This window comes from Danio rerio, chromosome 5, assembly GCF_049306965.1.
Source record: "Danio rerio strain Tuebingen ecotype United States chromosome 5, GRCz12tu, whole genome shotgun sequence".
Taxonomy (NCBI): Eukaryota; Metazoa; Chordata; class Actinopteri; order Cypriniformes; family Danionidae; genus Danio; species Danio rerio.
In genome coordinates, this window is record NC_133180.1 from 21,094,004 (window position 1) to 21,121,971 (window position 27,968).

The 27,968-nt window shown below is 33.6% G+C and overlaps 1 protein-coding gene across 1 annotated transcript in view; it reads left to right on the forward strand.

The window, feature by feature from the left end:
* coro1ca (coronin, actin binding protein, 1Ca) overlaps positions 1-27,968 on the forward strand; it is a 97,307-nt gene that overhangs the window by 46,236 nt on the left and 23,103 nt on the right. The window contains 1 exon segment of the mRNA NM_201295.1: positions 697-896. Coding sequence (NP_958452.1) covers positions 699-896 — 198 coding nt within the window. The 5' untranslated portion in view covers positions 697-698.

The following is a 27,968-nucleotide window of genomic DNA, read 5'->3' on the forward strand; positions in this document are numbered from 1 at the left end:
ATGACCGCAGAAGTATAAACCAGCCTCATCCTAACAGAGCGGGGTCACATGTCACGCATGCAGTGGAGTAAATAATTAAAAAAAAAAACATTCTGGAAAAATTTGATCGATTATAGGTTGTGAATGTCAATCACTTTTAGATTAATTGCCCAGCCCTACAATACTAGTTGTTGTTGTTGTTGTTGTTGTTGTTGTTACTACTATTATTGCTATTATTAGTTCTTAGAAAGAATCTTAAATTGGCAAAAATAGGTAAAAAATAATAATAATAACAACATTTGTTGTTGTTGTTATTACTATTAGTTCTTAGAAATAATGTTCTGTCCGCAAAAAATCTGTAAAAGCAGAATCTGCAAAAACGATAACGGCTGGTCACACTTACCACAATATTTAAATCTGCCAATAAAATTACAAACGGAGCATCAGAAAATGATATTTAAACTAGTAAGTCAAAACACAGTTCACGCACCCTAAAGCTGCTATTTACACTGAGACAACTGTCGAAAACACCATTGAATTACAGATTAAAGTGCACAAATGATCAAATCAGATTTTTGCTGATGTGCTTGTCAGTATAAGCTAATAATGAATGTGTGTAGACATGCTGTACAAGGCTTTGCTCTGTGAAAGCGCTCAAGCGTTTGTGTCATGTGACGACGGCTTCATTCATCATTCTTGTCTTGTTTTCCTTTGCAGATATGTTCAAACGGGTTGTACGACAGAGTAAGTTCCGGCATGTGTTCGGCCAGGCGGTGAAGAATGACCAGTGCTATGATGACATCAGGGTGTCCCGGGTCACATGGGACAGCGCGTTCTGTGCAGTTAACCCCAAATTTGTTGCCTTAATTGTGGAAGCCAGCGGAGGCGGAGCGTTCATGGTTTTGCCTCTACACAAGGTGAGAGTTGCAGAAAGCTTTTGTTGCTTTTTGGGTTATATTCTTTTAAGAAGACTTGGGAAATAATTGTTGTTAAAAAAAATGTTGACAAAACTGAAACGTTATCAAAACTAGAGATTTATTTTTCTTTTTTTTCATATTTTTTTCATGTCTAGGTATTTTGTACACACAGTTGTTCTGAAGTTTGGAAGATGTTGAACTTTTATTTAGATAAAATTCTTGTCAATTGTAAAATTGTTGTAGCTTTAAGAATTTTTTCTACATCTAAAGCATTTAAAAGTGTAAAATATTGTGTTTTAGTGTAAATTGCAATATTCTTTTGGTGTTGTCAAACTTCATAAAGGAAAATGTGGCAATGTTAATCTAAAACAAATTTGTTAGCATCTTATTTTTATTTAACTAATGTGGTTCAAAGTTCAGATGTTGCTTCTACTTAAAGGAACTATATTCTAAACATTATTTTGTACTTTGAGGGGAAAAAGAAGGTTGAATTGCTCTAAACTAGAGGTGTGACGATCTCATTTTACAAGAACTCGCGAGATTAAATGGCGACAAGAATTCTCGTCAAAGGGAGAAGTTGCCACGTGAGTTGTGATGTTAGCATGATGGAGTGTGAGGGTAAAAGTCCAGAGGCTGAAATATTGGAGGCATGATTGGATTTGGACCACAGATCAAGTGCTTTGTACACATCTGGCAACCCAGGCTGGCCTCCATTGGTTGGGTGGGCGGGTGTAACATAACAGCTTTTTTTTTTCTTCAACGGAGTTCAATGGCTGCCGTGTCCGGTCCAACACAGGCTACAACTGCAGACACACACATTACCCATACTTCGAAACCATGCGATGGAATAGCACTTTAGATGTTTAAAGTCATATTTGTCATAAACACAAATCGAATTAAGACGTGTGGAGTATTCAGATTTTAAGCGCTTTACTGAAGTGAAGTACAGACATGTAAACGCCATAATCAAACTATTACCGTCATGTAGGACTTTCAGCCGCATTTTACGTTAGGATAAGCCATATACACATGGCTGTTTGACACTATTCTCTACACCTATGGACCATTTTGAGGGATGTAAACAATAACGATGATCCTAATGTATTTCTTGCATTACATATTGAATTTCCATTGCTTCCAAGAATTTAAAAAGGTCCACATATTGATAATGTGATGCCAGACGTCTTAACATTAAGATATGATTAAATTACTTCTTGTTACAGTTATAAAAAAAGTTTGGAAACAAGCAGGAACGATCATAGGCCAGAGACAATGCCAATGAGTCTGTAAAGGACCACAGACCCACAAATATCCAAGCGCTCATACATAGTGAACTCCTCTAGACCAATCATACATGCATCATCCTCACCAAACTGCCAGTCAGTAGAGTTTATAGAGTGTAGAGTGTTTGCATGACCTTTACAGGATTGGTTCCCAACTTTTTTTGCCTAAGACCCCCTTTCCCCTGGAAAATATTGTAAGGCCCCCCTCCACATTTAATAATATTATCACTCGTATAACTTTGCAGTAGGTGTCAAAAAAAGTGTTTGTTGCTATATCTAGATATGTTTATGCACAACTCAGTAGGCCATTTGTATTAGGTCACCTTGAGGTATTGAAGATGAGTCGTCTGCAAATGTCTTATTAATTTTGACATTCTCATGCATTCGTTTGCAAGAACCTTGGTGCAGATAATACACTATGGCTGGGTCAGGGAGTCATTGCTTCGAGAAAATGAAATAAAGGTATGGTTCAGGTAACTATATTGGTGTTTCCAGTATTGCTAGCCCTGTGACTCATAATGTTTGGAGCTTTCTTAACTGGGTCCAGTATGCTTGGGTCATTAATAGCTGCTGAAGGTGAATCAGTGAGACTTTGTCTTTTTTTGTTGAGTATGAATTACATATTTGTCCATTTTTTTTTTTTTTTTTTTGTCAGCCCAGGAATAAAATGAACTAAGGCCACATGATTGTTCTCCTAATTGTCCACTGCAAATTATTATTATTATTTTTATATAAGGTGTCGGCGTCGTAGTAGTAGTGCTGTCGCCTCACAGCAAGAAGGTCGCTGGTTCGAACCTGGGCTCAGTTGGCGTTTCGGTATGGAGTTTGCATGTTCTCCCTGCGTTCACGTGGGTTTCCTCCGGGTGCTCCAGTTTCCCCCACAGTCCAAAGACATGCGGTACAGGTGAATTGAGTAGGCTAAATTGTCCATAGTGTATGAGTGTATGTGTGGATGTTTCCCAGAGATGGGCTGCGGCTGAAAGGGCATCCGCTGCGTAAAAAAGTGCTGGATAAGTTGGCGGTTCATTCCGCTGTGGCGACCCCAGATTAATACAGGGACTAAGCCGACAAGAAAATGAATGAATGAATATAATGTGTTTCCCCTATAGAGCTTGCTGAGGCCCCCTTGTGGGCCGGGACCCCCCTGTTGGGAACTGCTGCTTTACAGCATAGAATTCATTCTATTACATTCTAATATCTACATTACCTTCTTAATGTCAAAATAAATATAAAATTACAGTGGTGGGAAAACAAGCAGACATCTCTCTTGTTAAGCAGACATCTCCAACCTCTGGCGCCTAGACTGCAGCTCTGCACAAGACGTTTGGCCATAGGAGAAATGGTTGTGCACAACTGAGCCTGGTTTCTCTCTAGGTTTTTTAATTCTCCATTTTAGCCAATTGTTAAAGTTTTTTTTTTTCCTCGCTGTTGTCGCTACTGGCTTGCTTGGTTCGTGACCCGTGAAGCTGCCCATTGATGGATTTGCTTTTCAGTGTTAAAACTCTCAGCAGTGAAAATTAAACCACACTGAACTAAACTAAACTGAACTTTAACTGAAAACTGAACTACTTTTGCGTTCATATAACACTTTGTACAGTGGAATACTCTAACAAATTTATTACAGTATAAAAATGGCTTAGTTCACCCGAAAATGAATATTGTCGTCATTTCCTTACTCTTTACTACACAAGAAGAGATATTGAAGACTTCCATAGTAGAAAAAAAACAAATACTGTGGAAGTTACTAGTTATCAGCATTCTTCAAAATATCTTCTTTTGTGCTCTACAGAACAAAAAAGAAAATAGAAATCCTTGGTATGGGAATAAATGACAGAGTTTAAATTATTGCATGAACTATCCCTTTAAACATGAAAAAACTAATGTTGAGTGAGAAGATTTCATTAATTTCAGCTGAACTGTTCTTTTTAAAGCTTGGCAAGAGCATTGCTGTTGCAGAAGAGACTTTTTACACCTACAAGAAGCTGAGAAGAAATCATGTCCTAATTGTGGACAAGATGCCAAACAATGAATGGGTTTGTGGTCTGTTTCTGAGAAATTGTAGGGTTTGGGTTTAGAATTGCTCCCTACTGCTCAAGCTACAGTTCTGTTACGCTTCTGGACTTTGTCTATGTTTAAATGTACACAGACTTAATTACAACCTTGAGTCTCTACAAATGGAGGTGATTAAGACGGGTATGATTCATCAGACGTCTGCCTTGATCTGTTTGAATCAGAGTTGTTATGAGTGAGTGATGCTCTGCTGGATGTCTTTGAGTTTGTGCTGGCCACGTTGTTCTGTTGTACTGCGAATACACTCTAGGTGTTTAAAATAACACATTGTCTAGACCACACACAGCAATACTTATTACTTTACTGTGCTAATGATAAAATGTGTTCAAATTGTTTGTAGTTTTTATACTATTGTCATTTGTTCTTCTGACTTTTCTGTCAAACCCTAAGATATTTGTTTCTCAAGTATGCAAAAAGATCTTCCTTTCCTAATGGTTTTCCGAGTTCAAATGTGATGACAAAAGTTGAGTTTGTGTCTGTAATTTGATGCCTGTGATGGAGATCTCGGGCCTGTAGGGATTTTGTTACTTCAGAGCTTAATGCACTACCCTCTTTAACCTTCTGTCACCGACTAACATTGTCTGCTTGGGTTACGAAAGCCGAGATTTGCTTTATCTGAGGCAAGTGTGTGTGTTTGTGGGGGTTTAGCATGTGTAGATTTAGTCTACATGTTCAAGCATGTATATGTGGTTCATGTGCTGAATTTTATCAGCTAGTTTGACACAGCGGGTCTGCTTTTCCTTTTCCTTTTTGTTGTACTAGATTGCGTCTATTAATTTAAACATTCATTCAATTTAACATTGATTGATTCAGTCCAACTTCATTCATTGATTCATTCATTCATGCAAACACTAATTCATTCCTTTATTCAATCAAACATTTTCATTCGTATACTTAAACACTGATTCTTTCATTAAGTCACTCAAATACTGATTCATTCAGTCACTCACACTGATTCATTCACTTATTCATTAATTCACCTAAACACTTTTTCATTCATTCATTCATTCATTCAATCATTCACCCAAACACTGATTCAATCAAGCACTGATTCATTCATGTACCCCTTATCACCCCATCACTGATTAATTCAAACAATTATTAAGTCATTTATTCATTTATTCTTTTACTTAAACACTGATTCATTCAAACATTTATTCATTCAATCATTCACCCAAAAGCTAATTCAATCTAACACTGATTTATTTATTCACTCAAACACTGATTCATTCATTCGTACAAACAGTAATTCATGAAAACATTACATTTGATTTTGTTCATTCCAACTTTCCACCCAGTGATTTTATTTGTAATTTGGGTTGTAATTGGGTTAATTCTCTATTGCCTTTCCTTTTAGATGAGAAATGTGTAGCTTAATGTACACAGGCCTTTACCAGCAGCCTGCTTTTTCCCCTGTGCATTAACTCAATGTGCGACCACTCGCTTCCTGTGTGGAAAAACTAATTAATTGTTGTCCATGTTTAAGTTTTAAGCTAATAGTTTACCCAAAACTGTAAGTTGTGTTGTTCACCTCATGCCATATCACAAATGCATGACTTTCTTCTGTGAAATATAAACTATATTTTAAAGAAAGTTTGTTAAGTTTCAGTTTTTTTCATATAATGGAAGGCAAAGTTAACAAAGATAACAAAAGTATTCATTCATTCATAAGATTTTTTAAATTAATTTATTCATTCATAAGATTTTTTCATTCAAAATAATTTTATTTTATTCTTTTATTCATAGGTTTTATTCATTCATTGGTTTCTTTCATTCATTAATTCTTTAATTCATTCTTTCATTCATCATAAGTTTAATTTCCCTTAAGTTTTGTTTATTCATTCATTCGTTCATAAGTTTCATTCATTAGTTTCTTTCAATAATTCATTCATTCCACTCAAGTTTTATTCATTCATTTTTCCATAAGTTTCATTTGTTCATTCATAAGGTTGATTGATTGATTTATTCCTTCATTAAGTTTCTTCATTCATTCATTCATTCATTCATTCATTCATTCATCTATTCATTCGTTCATTTATAAGTTTCATTTATTCATTCATTCATTTTTCCATAAGTTTCATATGTTCATTCATAAGGTTGATTGATTGATTTATTCCTTCATTAAGTTTCTTCATTCATTCATTCATTCATTCATTCATTCATTCATTCATTCATTCATTAAGTTTTTTTTATTCATTTATTCATTTATCCATTCATTTATTAAGTTTCTTTCATTCATTCATTCAAGTTTCATTCATTCTTTCATAAATTTCATTCGTTCATTTATTTGATTGATTTATTGATTGATCGATTGATTCATTTATTCATTGATTGATTAATACATACATGCATACATACATACATGCATACATTCATTCATTTATTCATTCATTCCATTAATTTATTTAGATGCAAAAGATGATGTAATATTTTTGGGGGAGATTTGGTCCTTTTAGTCTGTTGACTAAAGTTTAGTTACTGTATGAGCGTTTTGCAGTTGGTCATCTGTATAAAGTGTTGCATTCACATATCTGAGAGTGTCATTTGGCACATCTCCGATTACTGCGGTAATATTGACCAGATTAGCATGAGCGTGGTGTTGACAGGCGGAACAGCTCTCTGTAATTAGAGAGCGCTCAGACACGACTGTGACATCCAAACCACTTCAGGCTCTCTAAAGGCTGTCATCAGCGTCACACACCAACACTCGTAAATGAAGTCAAACGCTCCACTGCCTGGCCAGACAAGCTCGGTTACAACAGGCTCACACATTTATCTTGGGTTATATACATTATTAGTTTCAGTGTCTGTTCCTGCCGGCTGCTTTCTTGAAGCATTTATGAAGCACAGGTTTCAGGCCAGCTTAAATAAAGTGATGGATTACACCAGTGTTAATCCTTTGTCGTTCCAACACAGGTGTGAGGAGTGTTTATTAATCTGTGAAAAGTAATCGTTTTTGTCCCCATCTTCTCATTGTTTGTGTTTTCTCTGAGCGGATTGCTTGATCCATCTGTCCGCTCATTTGACATAGGACTGAAATATGCTGGGATTAAAATTAAACTTTTTATTTATTTATTTATTTTGAACCATTCATTCATTCAGTCATTCACCCAAACACTGATTCAATCAAATACTGATTCATTCATTTATTTACCCCCTAACACTGATTAATTCAAACAATTATCAATTTATTAATTCATTCATTATTCAATCATCTATTTATTCATTCATTCCTTTACTTAAACAAGGATTCATTTAAACATTTATACATTTATTCAATCATTCACCCAAATGCTGATTAAATTAAACACTGATCAAACATTCATTTACTCAATGAGCTAGGATTAAAGTTAAACATTTTTTCTTAAATGTTCTTGTGAATGTGCAAATATTTAGATTACAAAATGATGTAATTCAATTTTGTTTTTGAGGCGTAACCATATATTTTGTCTCACTATGTTAAAGTAAAGCAGTGTATAATTCTCCCAGAGTGAACTTTTCAGTACAGTATATCTAATTTAACATCAAATATGGTGAACCAACATCACACATTTGAACTTCCCATGTTTATTAATTGTTATTGTTAGATAAAAAATAAAATGCATTCTTTAAATTGAGATTTCACACACCCAAAAATGTTAATCCATACTTCATATGTTATTTAAAGTAGATGATATTTAAAGATTTTTAGCTGAAACTTGATTTAAAACAGATTTTTAACCGGTCCTTAGATCTAAACGTGAATGCGAGTAATTTGAGAGGGAATAACTGGTTGAATGAATGAATAAATTAATAAATAAATAGCAAAAATAAATAAATTTCTTTCATTGATTCATGCATTTGTTTACTTAGGGTGCTTAAACACCTGTAGATCTATTCTGTTCCGAAACGGGATTAAAATTGTTACAGTGTTGCACTTTGTACTTGGTGCTGTTTGCTTTCACATGGCAAAGTTCCACTGTTTCTTTATTTGAGTCCCGCTCGGCTGTTATACGTCCTTATTTTATTTTGATGATGAGCAATAAGACATTATTAGTGAAAAGCTGCTATTTAATTTTGAATGGTGACACCCACAGACATTGTCACCAAAAATAAATCAGAGGTAAGACTTTCTCATACACAGCCATGAATTATGCATCATAAGCTCTACATTATAGAGAGAAATAACAGATAAACCAAGACTGCAGTTCAGTCAATTTTCCTAACGAATAAACAGCTCTCATTAAGTTCAGCATGCTTTCACTTTCGTATTTGACATGGAATGACATCCCGCCCTACTCATAATTCTCTCTTGGTATAGAGAGAATAGCCTATTACATATCCATAATACATTTGCTTTTATTCTTGCCATAATAAAAAAAAATAAATTTGTAGAGCAGCCCATGTTCTGTTGTCATTAATATTTTAATAAACTTTAATAGGTAAAACTGTCCAAGATATTAACAAAAGCAGGTGATGCATCAAAGTTTGATTAAAAAATCTTAAATCTTACAAAAATCTTTATAATCATTAAAATAAATTTAGAAATAATACAAATAATTAGTTAAAAAATATTAAATGATAAAAGTTCCGGAAACTTTCTACTTCTCTGTTTATTCGTCTGATTTTACAGTCAGTTTCTTTTGTGACCGTCCCCTGTCATTTTAAAGAGTATAAGCCTCGTCTGTTTCATGAGGTGCATGCGCAGTCAGCGGAGGTGTGCAATGCGGTGCCAGGCGAAACTATAAATCCATCTTTAGGCATTAAAACCACTTGTAACCACTTATATATGTATTTAATCTCTCAAACCACCTAAATAAACACCAGAAAGTATTATCAGTAGCCTCAGGTACTAGTTTTGCATTTATAAAAGCAAAATTAGTACCCAGGGCAAGCAATAATATTTTTAGGTCTTGGGAAACAAATCAATCTGTGCAAAACAACCAACCAACCAAAAAAAAAAAAAAAAAAAACGCAATATTAGGTCAATTTACAACATTATTAGGTTTTAATATTATGAACAATTTAATGTTTTTAATTAAGCAGTATTTAACTGTATCACTTCAAAATAACACCCATCCGGAGCCTTTTCACATTTCTGGGTTTCTCAGTAGCAGAAGTCATCATAGTTGGGTAAACTTAGAGCGTAGTGAATGGAAGAGTACAACAAATGATTTTTACAATCCCATTTGCTGAAATAATAAAAGAAAAACTCCATGATGGTGTTATCAAGAAGAATTGTGTGAGACTAATGATGGCAGCCAGAGGAGAAAACGACATCAAAGTTACTGAACTTCCCTATAGACACTGCATTAGAAACACCTCGCACAAGCAGTAATTTGTTTTGTAATTTGATGCAAAGATGATATAGTGCGTAGGTGAATACACATACAGTACAATTTTTCAAAATATTAAAAACTTTCATGGAATTAAGATTGATGTGTGGAAAGTGTCATGCATTAAACTAAACTGTCTTGAGTGTATCGTTACTCCACATTTTTCTAAACACTATCAGCAAAGAGGTTTTAAAACAAGTCCAGACTGTCAGAATTACAGTGTGTATCATTGGTGGCTTTTGTTAGTGGTGACGACCTGTCATAACTTGCTTTTTGTTTGGTTTCTTTACATTCAGCTTGCAGGAAAAGACATCACTCTCTTAAGTTCATGCACACACTCTCTTTTTTTTTTTTTGGCTTCTTTGTGTCTGCGATATGTCCTGCATGCTGTCCTTCTGCTTCATCTAACACTCTTCACCCCCTCCCCAAGTATACGTGCAGTATTGCATCTGTCTACTCTCCATCTTCCCAGGCCGTTCCATTCCCATCAGCCCCTGCAATCAGACAGCTGGCTCTGAGGGGGGGGGGCTGCTATTGTCCCTGCGCGTATGCCAGGTTTTGTACAGCTCTTTGTTTCCCAGCTCAAATCTGGATGGGAACTCCTCATCCTCACTTCATTCCACCCAAATCTCTATACTCACACTCATGCCTGTTGTTTCCCAGTATAGTGCAATGTTTAAAGCTCTTAACGTTTAAGTGGCCCATGTTGTAGCAACTCTCACGGGGTGAGTGTGCTTATCTTAATTTTTTTATTTCCTCAGCCACATGACCCCTATTTCATCACAACACCGTATGACTGTTCCATTTAAGTGTAAAACAGGGTGGAAGATTTTGGTTGGCCAGCTTTCATAATAATACCTGAGGCAGCATTCCTGTAATTCTGTTTGCTTTCTTTTTTTCTTCTTTGAGTTTTAAATTTATTCATTATGTTTATTCATATTTATTTATTAATTATTTATTTGATTTTTATTTGCCAATAACGTGAAGCAAACAATATCAGTTCAGTGTTCATTGAAATATAGATTTATAGATTTATATTTATATTTATTTGTTGTTGTTGTTGTTGTTGTTGTTGTTGTTGTTTTTCTTCAAAACATTAGTTTTTCCACAGCTTCCAGAAACAGTTTGAATAAAGTTATACCAGGTCAAAACTGAATTCAAGGGGAGTAAAGAATCTAATTTGTGTTGCATTTTATGATTTCAAGTCACAAAATTTACAAAAATTATTTAAATTTGTTAAATTAGTAAACATGTTTTACTTCTTGCCACTTTAATTATTTTTTACAACACTTTATTTATAGGATATATATATATAAATATATATATTTTTTAAATTTGCACAAAACAGAAAGACAAAGTCAAAAACAACCACAAAAAACAAACAAGTATACAAACTTCGTCACTTTAAACAAAACCCTTTCAAATGATTAGTTTCAAGAGGAGAAATGATGATTTAAAAAAGAATTTGGAAAAATATTAAGGTGCTATTCACTAGAAACATTTATTACATTAAACATCAAGCCCAAACAAATCTATTTAAATGATTTACTATTCAAATGATTACTATTATAAACTATTTAAATTGAAATCAAAACATTTGTGATGTTTATAAATTAGGGATGCACGATTTATCGGTGACCATATTGTTATCGGTCGATAAATGCTATTTTTAATGTTATCATTATCGGTCCGATGTCAAAATTAAGCCAATATCTTTAAGCCGATAGATTACATTATTTTCTAAAGTGAATCATACAATCTGTATTTAGCTTTTCGCTTGTACGGTGGCTTTGAACTATCAAAACGCCTTTAAAAATGCTTTTTCAGACATTACATATTTTTACATATCTACATTACTTGTTTTACAAGTTTACACGTTTTATATATATATATATATATATATATATATATATATATATATATATATATATATATATATATATGTGTATATATATATATATATATATGTGTGTGTGTGTGTGTGTGTGTGTGTGTGTATATATATATATATATATATATATATATATATATATATATATATATATATATATATATATATTCATGATTTTACATACTGTAAATCAGCATGCTTTAAATGTTGCTAAAAATAACAGGTTAAATAACAAATTTGGATTTAATTAACAAAGTTAAATCTATTAAACTAAATGAAAATGAAAGGACCAAGAACTGAAACCAGCTCAATTGTTCTTAAATAAAACGTGCTACAGTAATGTAGATATGTAAAAATATGTAACCGATTATCGGAATTTCGGCCTCCAAGTCTAAAAAGTTATTGATATCGGCCAAAAAAATCTTTAAACTACCTTTAAAGGGATAGTTCACTCAAGACTGAAAATTATGTCATTTACTCACCCTTCACTTGTCACAAACCTGCTTGAGTTTCTTTTTTCTGCTCAACAAAATGGAAGTTATTTTAAAGAATGTTAGAAATCTATATGCATTGACTTCTATAGTAGAAGACGACTTGCTTCAGTGGAAGTCAGTGTTTACAGGTTTCTAACAGTCTTCTTTTGTGTTCAGCAAATAAAGGTTTGAGTGCATGTTATTTGCGAGTAAATTGTATTTGAGTGAACTGTCTCTTTAATTGCGTTGTCAGTTTGGAATATTTGTTGGATTATGTTTTAGTAGTTATATACTTCATAAATATATAGACACTTTTGATTTATTCGATGGTTTTATATGAACATGTCAGATGGCGAGATGCCCTATTCTTCATTAAAGACATATGTAGGCAATTTAAATGTCTCCAGTATGCTTTAGTATGGGTCAGGAGTGATGACGTGGTGTGGTAATGTCCGCTGAGGGGAGTTTGAGCGGGGCTGTGGCTAGATTCTTGTGTAGGAGACAGACCAGCGTGACTCAAACTCTCATTGTTTTCCCCCTCAAGAGACCATCAGGTGTTGAACTAATCACATGTTGTGTGTCTTTCTTTTGAATGCCTTCCCTTCACTCCAGTTGGGTTTTCTCATTAACATATGAAGGAAGTGCTGGGAAACGGATGGTTGTAGCCCTATGCAGACCTTACATTCCTGATTCCCATTCACAGTGAACAGTTTTCATTTCTTCTGCCTGATCACCCCTGATATACGGTGGTTTAGAGCATAAAATGGGAGCCATGCCACAGGAAACTGTATGTTTAAAGTTGTTTAGTGAGAAGTAGGACTGCTCTATTATAGATAAACAAAATCATAATCTTGATTAGTGCTGTACGATATTGGAACAAATATGATTGTGATATTTAACTTTTCTGACCTACATATTGCCATATGAATACAATTTCACCAGGTGGCTTGAATAGTATTATTTGGGAAAATGTGCAATTCAGATTGATTGGGGTGAATTTGTAAAGGTGTGAATCGGGTATAAAAACAATAAACATGTTGTTTATTGGAAGCAAGATTAATTACAATAGAGCAAAGAAGAAAGTAAAATAAACAATGATATATGTTTTTTGCAAGTCAAACCGTATTCAGGTACAGAAATTGAATACTGAAATCTAAAATAACACTGTATAGTCTCCATTGTATTAATAACTCAGTAAAATTATTCTTCACTGAAACTACAAATGTTGTAAAATTGCATTTGAATGCTTTAAACTCTCTTGAAAAGCCTTTAAAACGCATGTAAACTATAAAGTTTCATTCTCTTATGGTTATACTTTGCAATGACTCCACAAATTTCATGTATAATCGGTTGTTACTATGTATACTCCGATCAACTATAATGCCAGCTCAACATTGCATATCCTGTGATACGTCCATTGCTGAAAAGATTCATTGCAGCCCTAGTCTTGAATATTTTGGTCAGAATTGTAATTGCGATTATTTAAAACTGTTATCAGTGGGCTTTATGACCAAAATATTTTTGATTTACTTATTATTATTATTATTTCCCCTTGCGAGTAAGTCTGATATTACACCTATACATGTCAAAGATTATGAAATTTCACAATTCTCAATACCAAAGCAGAATGGGAAAGTTATGATTTAACCCTTTCATGCCTATGATCACACCGGTGTGATTAGAGCATTCAGAACGCATGTCATCAGCTGCTAAATTAAAATCTGATTGCCTTCACTGAGGCATAGAAAAAGATGCACTGTGATTATCGTAAACCACAATTTATCAGTGTTTTTAAACGATTAACGTTTATTTTAGGTTTCGGACATTCTAATACACATAACTACTTGCAAAAGTAACATCTAAGGTTTGTAAAATACACGCTGATGTCTATGGAGATGGCAATAATAAATATTTGACAACATAACTGGATGATGTTCTTTTACGTAAGATACACACCGTGTATGTTACGTGAACATTTATTCTATTCCTCGTACAGTTGAACAGCCACTTTTATGTGTTTTGGAAGAAAATTATTTAGAAATGACTTGTTAATTCAGCAGGTCTGTTTTCAGCAGCAACGTAGACCAAATATGGCAGTGCCATGTTTTACTTTATAATTAGGACATTTGACAATATTTGCAGCAAGGGGATAAGCAAAACACAATATATAAATAACTTATGGTGGATGCTGTGCATCACAGGATAAACTTGACGCATCACCATGGGAACTCAACAGCTAAATAACAATCATGAAAAAAAATTCATGTAGGAGGGTAAATAGAACACTGTTAAAAAAAGATCTGTAATTTTCTCCGTTAAAAAAAAAAGCTCCCGGGGAAAAAAAAAATAATAACAGCCGTTAAATTGCAGATTTTTTTCTGTAAAATTACATTTTTTTTAAATTGCAGAAATGTATTCGAAATTTAATTTTAAGGAAATTTATGTAATTTAATATCTGTTATTTCACTGTATATTTTTGTAATTTAATGCCCATTTTTTTTACGGATTTTTTTTTCTTCAGTATTTAGAACGTACATTTGAAATGGTCAAGCGTAGTATTCACTGTAGGAATTAAACTTCTTATTAAAGCAATTAAAGTCCTTGAGTCAAGAGCTTTGAGTGATTTTATTTTATTTATTTATTTTTTTCCTCCTTGTGTTTTGTTATTTAATTAATAATGATTAGCATAGTCGACAACAGAACTATAGTGCGCTGTCACTTTAAGGGCTGTTTTATTTACAGATACACAAGCATTTTCATTCTGAACAGTGCTCATTTTTTACATAACAAATGAGTGTTTGTCAATCATGACTAAGCATTGTATTTTGACACATTTTGCATGTATTTGACCATTTAGGAACACGCCTTCAGGTAAACAACAATTTTACATGTGTGTGTGTGTTCTACTCGTCTCTGAGGCTGAGTGCATGCACAGACAGCAAAAGTTTTCTTTCACGTTTTTAAAAACACAAATACATCTAATACTCTTTAATAAATGAAGCATGTCCCATTGGAAACTGAAACTTACAGAAGAATGAATGCAGACTACTGGAATAGAGGCTGTTCTTTTATAATTGCTGGAGGCTACAATCAAATGTGAATTTCGATTAGTTGCACAGCCCTTGTGAGAAGATTTCAATTTGGATTGTTATACCTGATCAGTTAATTAATTCTTCTGTTGATCATGCTTATGGAATGCTTGAAGTTCAGCTTTTGGATGACTGATGTTGATTATAAATGTTTATCATTAGTAAAGCACTTCAAATGCAAGAGAGGTCTGTAATTGATCCGACTGATGTATGACTGAAGCACTAAGTGTGTCATTGTAAGACTAGATAAGATGTAATAAAATTGCATGCTAATCTTTTCTGTCATGAACGCTTAACCTTTGTATAATGCGGTACAGAAATATTGAATAAGTCTAGCCCGTATTGTCTGTGTACTTGGAAGGTAATGAGAAAGTCTGTTTTCAGCTACTTTGGAAGTGGTTTAAAGTGGAAGAGCTTAAAATATTTAAGAGTTTTTTTTTTTTTTTTTTTTTTTTTTTTTTTACGCAACTATGAAGGTCAAAAGAGAAATCACCATCCGCTCAGCCAAAAAGTTTGATAAAATTGGTAAGTATGCAGTATTGTGCATTACATTTATTTGCAGCTTACAAATAAAATAAAAAAATTTCTGAAGCATTTAAGTTTATTTAAACTTTTTTTAAAGATATTTAAGGATAACTACATATATAGAGAAATATATTATTGCAGTGAAAAAAAAAAATTTAAAATATTTTTGGTCACACACCCCTAGCTGCATGATTTTCTTTTGATCTAGTTTCGTGTCTTTTGTTTGTGTGTAATTTTAGTTTTTTAGTGTCTCGTTTTTGTTTCTTAGTATGAAGTTTTTTTTTTTTTTCTTTAATATGTCGTTTTTGTTATGTCAATTTAGTTTTTTAATGTCATTTTTGTCTTGTTTCATATTTGTCTTGGTGTTGTGTCTTATTGTGTCGTTTTTGGGTTTGTGTTTTTTTTTTTTTTGCTTTTTTTTTTTTGCTTTTGCCATTTGTGTTTTTAGTATTTCTTTTTGTGTTTTAGTTTTTTCTTTTTTGTTTTTAATGTGTTTTTGTTTATAGTGAGAGTTCAATGCTAAGGATTTTTTTTACTGGCCCAATCGGACCAGTGGTTCAGATTTTTACTTGCCCTGCCAATATTTACACTGGCCCCAACAAAAAAAGTCAATAGCTATTTCTTAGCCACAAATTTAAAAAAATATATATGTCAAAATGTTTGTAAATCTAGAATTTAAATATTTAAAAAAAATTTAATAATGTATAATGAGTAAAATTCAAAGTGTTTTAAAACAAAACAACTATCCCTTAAATGAAATGAAATTGATACTTCATCCCTGTTATGAAAATCATCAGTCAATCAAAGCTGTTTATTTGTTGCTTACTTCATTCATTCAGTGTCACACTGAAGCCAAAACATTTAGTATTGTTCCAACCATATGTTGGACACATTGGGATTCCTGCCTCAGAACTGCAGAGACTCAATTCAATCCTGCTGTCACAGAACTGAGCAAAAACAGGAGCGTCAAACAAGAGGACAGAAAGAAACAGTGAAAAAAGAGGCACAGAGGAAGGAAGTGAGTTTGGGACTCTTTACCTCTGAGTCTCTTTACCTCCATACATCCTGTGCCTCCACATGGACAGATGTAGGTTTTTGGATGTGTCCGTCTGTAATTCAGAGCCCCCTACTGTTCATGATGCACTGGCTGAGTTCACGGCGGCTGACTGCAGATTTTTACCTTATATGGTCATCCTGAGCTCCCGCCTGTCAGCCTTCCAGAGCTGTTTCCTCGCTGCTCTCCATTGGCTGAAGCTCAGAGCTTGTGTCCAATAGATTCCCTGATAGACGCGGGAAAGAAAAGAAGGCCAGTGAGAAGGGAATTTTTGTTCAATGTGAGAAGTTCACTGTGGTCATTAGGGGATTTCTTTTCATCTTTTAATTGTTGTTTATATTTTTATGAGTATTATAAAGTTTGTAAAGATAGATATTAAAATGAGTTTGTTTGTAAAAATAGATATACAGTTGAAGTCAGAATTATTTGCCCCTGTTTATTTTTTTCCCTAATTTCTGTTTAATGGATGGGTAGTTTTCAATATTTCTAAAGGTAATAGTTTTAATAACTTAATTCTAATAACTGATTTGTTTTATCTTTGCTCTGATGACAGTAAATAGTATTGACTGGAGATTTGTCAAGACATGTCTATACAGCTTGGTGACTTTTAAAAGCTTAACTATGTTAATTAGGTTAACTTTTTCAGGTTAGGTTAATTAGGCAAGTTATTATTTAATGACGGTTTGTTCTGTAGACTATCAAAGAAAATATATAGCTTAAAGGAGCTAATAATTTTGACCTTTAGAAATGTTTTTTTTCTTTTCAAAAATTAAAATAGCTTTTATTCTGGCAGAAATAAATCAAATAAGAATTTATCCAGAAGGAAAAAAAACATTATCAGACAAACTGTAAACATTTTCTTCCTCTGTTAAACATCATATGGGAAATATTTAAAAAAAAAAAAAAAATTAAAAGGGGGGGCTAATAATTCTGACTTGCACTGTATATTCTTTAAGATACAATATAATACACATTACAGCCGCGCTTCATTCTCGAAATGTAGCTATAGTTTGTCTAAAGCAGGGGTCGGCAACCCGCGGCTCTAGAGCCGCTTGCGGCTCTTTAGCGCTGCCCTAGTGGCTCTCTGAAACTTTTTCAAAAAATGTTTGAAAATGGTAAACGATGAGGGAGGTAAATATATTTTTTTGTTTTAATATGGTTTCTATAGGAGGACAAACAATCTTAACGTTTTCCAATGCTGTAAAAGTGTGTAGAATATTTAATTTCAACATTTCTGTCAACGAAGATTTGCGTCATAGCCTGCGACACACGTTTCTATCAGCAGGGCGGGATGCCAGGCAGGTAGCTGTTGTAAACAAACCGGCGGCTGTGTGATGCGCCATGGAGCGCAAGCTGTCTTTGCCAAAGATGTTCAGCGGGGCACGCTTTCTCATTTTCCCTCCCTGAGAGAATTCAAAGAAGCCCATCCCGATCACTAACTCAACGGTGATTATTTACAAGGTGCGATCGTTGATATGCAAACTGCATTTGGGAGCAGATTTTGTGAGTTGCGAAAGGAAAAAACGAGACTGTCTTTCCTTGACACACACCCCTGGAGATTGACCCTTCAGTATGTATTTGTAGCCAACGAAGTCATTTTTTTAGTAGGCTAATATAGCTAATATAAATACATATAGCATGTGTTGCCATCATTATAAGGCTTATATAAAGCTTTTAATTTTTTGCGGCTCCAGACATATTTGTTTTTGTTTTTTTTTGGTCCAATATGGCTCTTTCAACATTTTGGGTTGCCGACCCCTGGTCTAAAGCAATGTAAACTATAAATTATACTATGTGCAGGGGTACAATCAGTCAGCGCAGTCGTAGCTCCATAGTCAATATCGACATTTTGTGTCTGCCGGTTTGTTTACCTTTCTATTGGCATTTTCCCGCACGTGAATTCTGACCAATCGAAAAGCAGTTTAGCAAACATGTTCAACAACATCTGGCCAATGAGAGATGTGGATTTTGTCAGATGACTGCATTTTTCTTGTCAACTGGTTCGGATCAAATCAGTGTGGTGTGAAAAGGACCCAAAGACAGCAAAAATGCTGCAGTGTATCATTTGTTGCCCTTGGTCCGGATCAAATGAAGTGAACTACAGATGTGAAAGCACCCTAAAAATCATATTGACCCCAAACTTTTAATTTGGAAGTGTATTTTTAAAAAGAAGTCAAGAGTTGAGAAATGCCAGAGAAGTGTCAAACCTCAGTATCTCTCTGATCTTTCTGATTTATTTCTGTAAGCTTTTCTACCCTCCTCCTTGTCTTTCAGGTTTATATCTGTTAGCCAACCACACACACCTGTGCCTGAGCAGCTCTTTCAGTCCACCAGACTCTTTCTGTTGCACATAGAATGACACGAGTTCTGATTGGTCGGCTGTCAGGGCACTTCAGTCAGGTCAGCTAGAGCCTCTCCGTCCTCATGGAAATTTCCATGCAGACCAGATGAAACCGATGTGTTTCTTTGGTGTCCCTGTGATTCTGTCCGTGTCCAGTGTTTGTGTTTGTTTGATTTGCTGCTTCTCTGATACTGGCTGTTTTAATTGAGTGTTAGGCTGAAGGATCTGCAGTGATGCTGCTACTGTTGCTATGCAACAAGTGAGCCTCGCTGCAATGACGGTATTGGCCACTCCGCTTTTAGTAACCTATAATTATTTCACATAAATTTTCATGATGTAAGTTCAGCAGAGCTTTCTGTAAAGTTTTTGTTCACCGTAATGCTTGATCGAATGATACAATAAACAGTATTTCACTTTTCTATGGTTAGGTAAACTGCAATCTCAGTCAGTGATACTCATATTAACCGCTAACTGAAAGGGTGCGTTTTTAACTGATTAATGGTATCATTTAAAGTATTAAAAAATACAATTGTGTATGTATGTGTATATTTATATATACATATATATATATATATATATATATATATATATATATATATATATATATATATATATATATATATATATATATATATATATATATATATATCTTTTTTTTTCTTTTTATTTTAAGTTTGGCTGCATAAGGTGATCACAGCGATTTCAGGTTGCTGTTGTCAATTATTTGACCTAATTCCAAAATCCCCTTTAGTCTCCATGATGAAAACCAATGTTCTAAATAGCAGAGGGTAGATCAGGGTTACACGAAATAGGAGATTTTAAAGAAAAAGTATAAGGAAAATTTAGTTAATAATGCCAAGAGAGTGTTTGATACTGTAAAGATGTTGAATACAGAGTCAAGTTTATGTACACTGTTAATAAATGGTAAAGTTCAAACCAAATTTGGGGAGCTTGTCATAGGTTCTATACCCAACCACTGAGCATCCATTCTTTTAAGAAACAAGTTTAATATATATATATATATATATATATATATATATATATATATATATATATATATATATATATATATATATATATATATATATATATATATATATATATAAATTTTTTTTTTTTTTTTTTTTTTTTTTTTTTTATCTGGGAAGACCAAAAATATTACTGGAAATTGGGTAATAAGACCCCTCCTAATTCTCTGGGTTTTAGTAAAGTAGAATTTTTTTGTTTTTGTTTTTCTATGCTGTTGGAAACACTGCAGGTGCTGTATGGTATGTATGTATGGTGTTGTTTGCTTGGTAAAATAAATCAGTATTTTAAAATGCAATATTTAATGTGTCAGACTTAAAATAGACATGTCAATAATTTTTTTTTTTACAAATTTAATAATAATTTCATATTAATCTGACCAGTTAATATTCACTTAATGAGTGGCGGTTGTTGATTGGCAAAATTAACCTAAATGAGCATCCCTAATTTTCATTTGTTATTTATTACATTTGCTTAGTTTGCATAATTTATCAAAGAATCAGTTTTTAATGGTTATTAAGAATATCTGAATAATTTTCATGTTTTCAATTAATTTGACATGCTCTTTGATGTTAAAAATTGTAAAATATAAATAAAAGTTTTTGTGATGGAGTGTATTGAATAAAGCATCAGTTGAATTACTATTATATTAATAATAAGAATCGTAAGAAAAAGGAAATGTAATCTGAATAAGTTAAAAAAATAAAAAAAGGTTTGTGAAGAAAAAATAAAATTAATGTGCCGCAATGGTATAATGAATTATAAAATGTATTTTTGTCAACAACAAAAAAGCTAAATTAATTAATAATAGCTCTTATTAGTTATTAAACACCAGACATAGTTAATCACAAATCAGAAAATATGTATCTGCAGACACTCATAAAAATATATCTGTTGATAAAACACATAGTGCAAAAATGTCATCAAGATGTTTACACGATCACACATCTTGACGCATTTTGGAACATGGAAAACCTAGTAATCAATCTTTATCTGCATTTTCTATTTTACTTTGGCTATTTGTTTTACTTTTGCTTTGATATTTAGCTCATTCTTTTAAAAATACCTCCTGAACAAAAACAAGCTGTGCATAAATGAGCGTGGGTTAATAAATAATAAAGCAAGCCCATTCTATAATCTGTATGCAGATGATCACTACTGACCCTCTGCAGCGTCAGTGATCCAGAAAAAGCAGCTGGCATTAATGTCAGCAGATCAATATATTTATACGGCTTATGCTTTTGTGTCTCTCTGGTCCTCCGGGCTCATTGGATTTGAGTTACTGGTTCCTACTGGAAGGTTCTGTTGAGGAGTCGTGTGCCCTTTTATCACCTTCCTCCACTTCCACAATCGCTTCCTTCCACACGTCCATGACTAAACAAAGTTAAACAAGTGAAAAAATCATTGGAGGAATAATGTTCTCTGTTTGTTTTCTCTTGTGGCACGTGGTGGATGAATGACTGCTGGATTTGAAAAGAAAATATTTTTATTTTACCAATGTTATTTTATCCTTTTTTTAACCCCTCGTGTATTAAATTTAGCTTTTATATATATATATATATATATATATATATATATATATATATATATATATATATATATATATATATATATATATATATATATATATATATATAATTTTTAAAAGTTGTGTAAATTTTAATTCGGGCACACTTTACAATAAGGTTTAGTTAATGTATTTACTAACATGTAAGGATGCAACGATTAGACGATTAATTGAAATAGATTTCAATTGTACGATTATAGTCTGAGGAGTAGTCACGGTTTCACAGTTATCATGATTATTCATTCATTAATTTAAAAACACTACTAGTTTAGTAAATTACATTGTATGGAATATACATGATTCTAAACAAGTCTGAAGCTGACCAATCAATTCTTGTCATGTGACTTGTGGTGCGCTGGCAGCATTCTTTCAACTAGGTGAGCCTAGAATATGATGCATCAATACTAGAAAACCTAGAACCTAGAAAATTCGTGCCTCTCGCCGCTTCCAATATGCGCAATCAAACCGCGCACCTCCATTGGAAATTAACGAAAAGACGGGAAATGTGAATGGTCGTTATTTAATAGCCTCAGCCAAAGTTGAAATCAGCCTTTAATCCAGTGTGCGTGCGTATTGTGTAAGCTCGGAACTTAAAACTAGCACACAGTTTACATAACTTTATGTAGTTGCAACAGTTTTGTTCTGTGCAGAAACACTGTGTTTAGAAGCCTTTACGATTAATCGGGATGAATTAAAGCGTAGTTAATAGTAAAATCAGTTGATCGTTGCATCCCTACTAACAGGAACTAATCTTGAACAGTACTTGTTCAACATTTATTAAACATACATTAACATTTACTCATTCATTATTAAAATCCAAATTTATACTTGTTAACATTAGTTAACGCATTGTGAGTTAAAGACTAAAAATTACAAATGTTATTGCCATTAACATTAGCAAACATGAATGTATACTTTAATAAATGTATTGTTCATAGTTTTTAATAAACTTGTTGAAATGTTACCTTTATTTTAAATTTAAATGGATTTTTCATTTTAATTTTTTTGTTGTTCCTTGTTCAATGTTTTTTTTTTTTTTTTTTACATACATTTAGTTTATTAAAGCTTTTAAATAGTGTTTAATAGTATGTATACAACTAGGTTTTGCTTGTTTTTTTTTTCTTCCCTTTTTTTGTGCTATTTTTGGTTCATTTTAGGTCAGACAATGAAATATGCATAATATTTATACATGTAGATATCTATGATATAATTCACCAAACAAGAAATTATCAGAAAAACATAAGTATACACTAAAGAACTATATAAATAATAAGGTAAAATAACACGTATATATTCAAAAATATACACACAAGATAACATAAAATAATAATCATAAAAAAACAAACGTATAAATAAATAAATAATCCAAAGAAAAGAAGAAGAAAAACAGCAATTAAAATATAGGTGTCTCCTTAAAAAAACGGAAAAGGGCTCCAGACTTTCTGAAACTGTTCTGGCTTTTGTTTTATTGTGAACCGCATCTTTTTCATTTTAAGAGCATGTAAGAAATCAAAAACCCTTCCAGTTCATAAGAATAAGTCTTCTAGCTAGTGAAGTTACAAAGGTTACATTATCAGCCTGTAATGAATTTAATTTAACATATTGTGGCAGGATTCCACACAGTGCTGTTAAGGGGGTTGGGTCTATTGATTATGAAAAAGTTTGTTTTTTTATTGTATTTTTATTGTTAAAAATGTATTTTCATTCTATAAATTAATGCTGCTTTAATAATATTGTTATATTTATATATTACATGTTGTTGACCTTTTGCATTTTTGTTTTATTGTCTTTTTGGGGCCAATTTTAATGTATAGTATTTTCTAGGGCTGGGCCTTGAGACGGCATATTTTTCATTACATTTAAATTATTATTTACTTTAAAAAAAATTTGTTTACAGAAAATGCAAGAAATGCATTGTTTAAAATATTGTTTCTAGGATATACAATGTTAGGAGTTATACTTTTAATATGAAAAACATTTAGGATGATACAATTTGTTTTGAAAAGTGCAAGATTTTTATTTTCATTTTAGGCTGTGTGTGTTTTAATTTCAGTTGTCAAACGTTGATGATCAATAAATAATAATGGTTACTCATTTTTTTTATTATTATTTCAAAATCAAGTTATGCACCCTTCATTTAACAATCTCTTGTAATATGCGAGCAGTTTTACTGTACAAAACCAATCAGTGAACTATAAGGGGTAAAAGATGTATAAATAAATAAAATAATTGTTCATTAATCTTAATCGAGAAAAAATATTCAATTAATCGAGATTTTGATTTTAGGCCAAATTTGAGATATTACTTTTTTTTTGCATTTGTTGTTTATTTGTCTTTTATTATTATTATTATTATTATTATTATTGTTATTTAATATTATTTATCTCTTATTTATTTTTTATTAAATTCAGAAAGGTTGAAAGCTAGCTGAGATGAAGCTGTCCACAGCACATTTTTTTAAAAATATGGAAATACTTAAGAACTTGTTACGTGACGTCTTTTTCTCATCAGATGAAGATCCATGTCAACAGCACTCATTCCATCTTGACAGGAATTTGCGTCACATCCTTTTCAACACATATAGCATTGCATCTTTATCACACATTGCAACTTTATCACACTAGTTTCATTCCAACACATACATCTTAGTCATTTTTGGGCACGTGTGACGGTTGACGGACTGCTGCCCACATCTGGACTTTGAATCAGCGAATGCTGTTTTCGTTGGCAAGCGGCAGTGAAGTTTCACGACCAGTCCGTCAGTATGTTTGTGTAGCTGTTGGTGTAGTGATTGTTTAATCAGTGTTTCAGATAGTAGTGACGCCACTTCTTTGTGTTCTGTGTGCGAGTTTTCTGGCAATTTCCTCTAGTCAAAACACATCTTACGCAGTTTAGCATCTCCCTTTCTTTCCAATGATCTTTTTCAGTGAAATGCTTCTCCGTCATCCAGACATTCTTACTTGATTATTTCCATTAGAATCCTTCAGAAGAAACACGAGGGGTGGTTAGCTCACTGAAATAGCTGTGAAGACAGTAGTTTCTATTTCGTGCCCAGACTTGAGCAGGAATGCAAACACAGAGTGGTTTCCTGCACAGGTGGGTTGTGTCCTTTTCTACAGGCTGGGATTTGAAGAGTCCCAGGGTGTGTTCTGTTTGTCCGTTAGTGGACTTTAAAGTAGTCCACCATCTTAAGTGAAATTTCATTATGAAGAGAACACGGTCAGATGGAAGTGTTTAGGCATGAAGTAGTGTTGATGCATCAGTTAGCAAGAAGATAAGATGGAAATTTACCTTTGTCATTGGAAAATCAAAAACGTTTTAATAAAATGGAGACTTATTTTTAATTACTACCAGATTTGAGTTTATCAGGGATTTTAACTTAGTGCTGAATGCAAATACGATCATTACGTTTTAATAAAATGGACTTATTTCACACAACTATATTATTTAAATTCTTCTATTAAACACCAAGGTCGTTATTTATTTATCTATCCATTTAAAATGCTTGAATATGTATTGTTTAAAGACACTTAATGCAGTGGTTCTCAACTGGTTTGGCCATGGGCCCAATATAATGGCACGATCATTAGGCCATAAGTTAACCAACTTGATATTTGTATATTTGTCACCTGCAATGTGTGAAATCCAGCATTCTATTAACCTTATTCTTCACCATAGACTGTAAAAGATATGGACGTAGTATCCGTAACGTCACCCACAGGTTTCTGAAGAAGCGAAAGAAGATAAAAGTATGTGTGGCCAACCTTTACCATCTTGTTAGTGCGTAATCACATCGACCGAGGGAAACCAAACAAGGCCAAAGAGGCAGAGCGTGAGTGGAGCTACAGATGCCTGCTAGCACTTTTCTTTGGGAGAAACGCTTTATACTTTATTACCTGCGACTCATTTGTGTTCTGACCACATGTGCTTGGTTGTACATTATATCAATAGAGTGTTTAATATTTTAAAAAACACTGTTGTATTACATTGAATCGCAATAACATTAATTACTTCCAAATACTTCAAATAGTGTCTGTGTTAGTAAATGCACGGCTATTTATGAAATCCAGGCATAACACTGTATGGTAACATTTCAGATGACTATTCTAGAGCCTACAGCTAATCAATCTGTCAGATTATGAAGTGCATTACAGTTGTAAAGAAAAATATAAATTATGAATTATCTTAAATAAAACAAATAAATTTATAGAGATGGTATAAGTGTATAATTCACATGGGAAAGGGAGGGCACTTGAATAGTTTGTGAGCACAATTAAGTGCACAGCATGCCATATCATCTGGTAATTGTAAGAAATAATTCCAAAAGAAAAGAGGGAACTGTGTAAAGACACAAAAAGACACAAACAAAACAAAAATACGATGTATATTCCAAGTTAAGCGGCTAATTAGTCGGAATCGGCTGAGGTGAAGTGACTACGAACAGTGAGACCTAGCTGTTACTCAAGTGGCCACGCCCTTAATTACACAGACTTAATATAAAGTAAGTGGATGAGTTCTAAAAAAATTCACCCCCTTACAGTTGTCATGAAGAGTAATATTAGGCATACGAACCAAAATCGTTCTTTGTACCAGACTGATTGTAAACACTTTCTTTCTGCTGTGAAGTTGGCCATTTTAACAGTGGGCTCAAAAGAAATGTTCTCTATTATGGAACCAGAACTAGCGGATTTTTGATGAATTGCAGTTTCAGTTACTTCCGTATTTACTTCACAAGCGAGAGCGGGAGGTTGCTGCTTGTTCTTTACATAAAAGCAAACGCAGCCATTTGAATCTTTTTGGCTCGAGACTTCCGGTCTCATTCACTTCCATTCATTTTTAGGCATTAAAAACAGCTCGTTCTGCTGCTTGATGTTGTAAACTTTATATTTTCTTCTTATATTATTCTGCTTTGTCTGTATTGTCATGCAAACACTTGTGTGTAGAGCAAGTTGACCGTTTTCTGACAATAACTCATAGTCATTTTTCCCATAGGCAATTGAATCGGAAGTTCGAAAACAATCGGAAAAATTAGCGCACTTCCACATTGAAGAATAAAATCAATAGAATTCCTAGAAAAAGTATAGAATGTTGTAAAGTGCCACCACAAAGTAAATTTTGTGTCTTTAGAACATATTTTTCTCTCGCACATAAATTGTGTCTGACAGAACAGAAGCATTAACCATTTTTACAGACATCTTTTAAGATCAAGCCATGCATTGCTCAATGACCCACTCAAAAATGCTTCTGCGACCCACTTTTCACCAGTTAAGAAACATGGCTATAATGCATGTATTTAGATGATATGTATTTGGGGCTGGGACACACCAAGTTGGTGGTCAGCCGTTTGGCTTTGTACAGTAGGTCCATCAGGCAGCATCAGTCCGGCTATCTGCTCTAGTGTATTCCACATGTCGCCTCTCAGAAGGATAACAATGGAGCTTGTTGACCTGATCAGGAATATAGAATCAGTGTCTGGTTGTTGACTGAAGAGAACACTCTGACTGTTATTCAGCTAGGAATCAGAGCACGAGTGTGACCTAGCAATTAAACGATTCAGGTCAATAATTTACACAAAGAGGCAGGATGTAATTACCTTCATTTCTCAAATATTTGCAAATAATATGGATTATTAGATTGTCAGACATATTTACAGCAGCAAATCCCTCCATGGTGAATGACAATTACTGTGATGATGGTATTAAATGCTGCTTTATTTTGTTAGAAGTTCCAGTTACCTGTTGTAAAAGAAAACTGACATTGCCACCCACAAGTCAAGAAAGACGCATCATCTTGTTTAAGTTTGCTTTCTTCTATTTGGTGTATTCGGGGAAGATGGCATTTTGGTCCAGACTGAAACAGACATGAGTTGGAAACACAGTTTGATTTCATCTGTGCTAGCTGTTTGATGTCAGCTTGATGTGCACCGAGTCCACCGACCTTCACACAATTATGCTTGGCTGTCGAACCTCAAACTCTTCATAACTGGAATTTCCTTTGCACTATGTTCAGAATGAGCATATTTTGCCAGTGAAGTAAACTTCAGCTGATACTCCATGCTTGAGAAATAGGGAGCAGTGCCTGCCAGTGATTGTGCTTTCAGTGATGTCGTCACACCATAGGCAAAGCAGCAGCAGGCGCGGCGTGAACAAAAGTGTGTGTTTGTGTGCTGGACTTCTGCACACTGCACAATGTGATCAGATGACACCTGATGATCTCTCAGGCCTGTGCAGAGGTCAGAGGTCGTGACCTAAAGGGCAGAGGGGACTGATGTCATCAGGAAGTCAGCTGACTTGGCATGAGACCACAGCTGGGCCTTTATTTGGCTGCTTTGTTTGCTGTGTGCCAGAGAGAGGGAAATGTTCGGTCTCCAGGCATCTGCATTGTATAATGCTATTACATAAAGCACTCAGATTGAGGAATAATGCTGCTTTTCATATA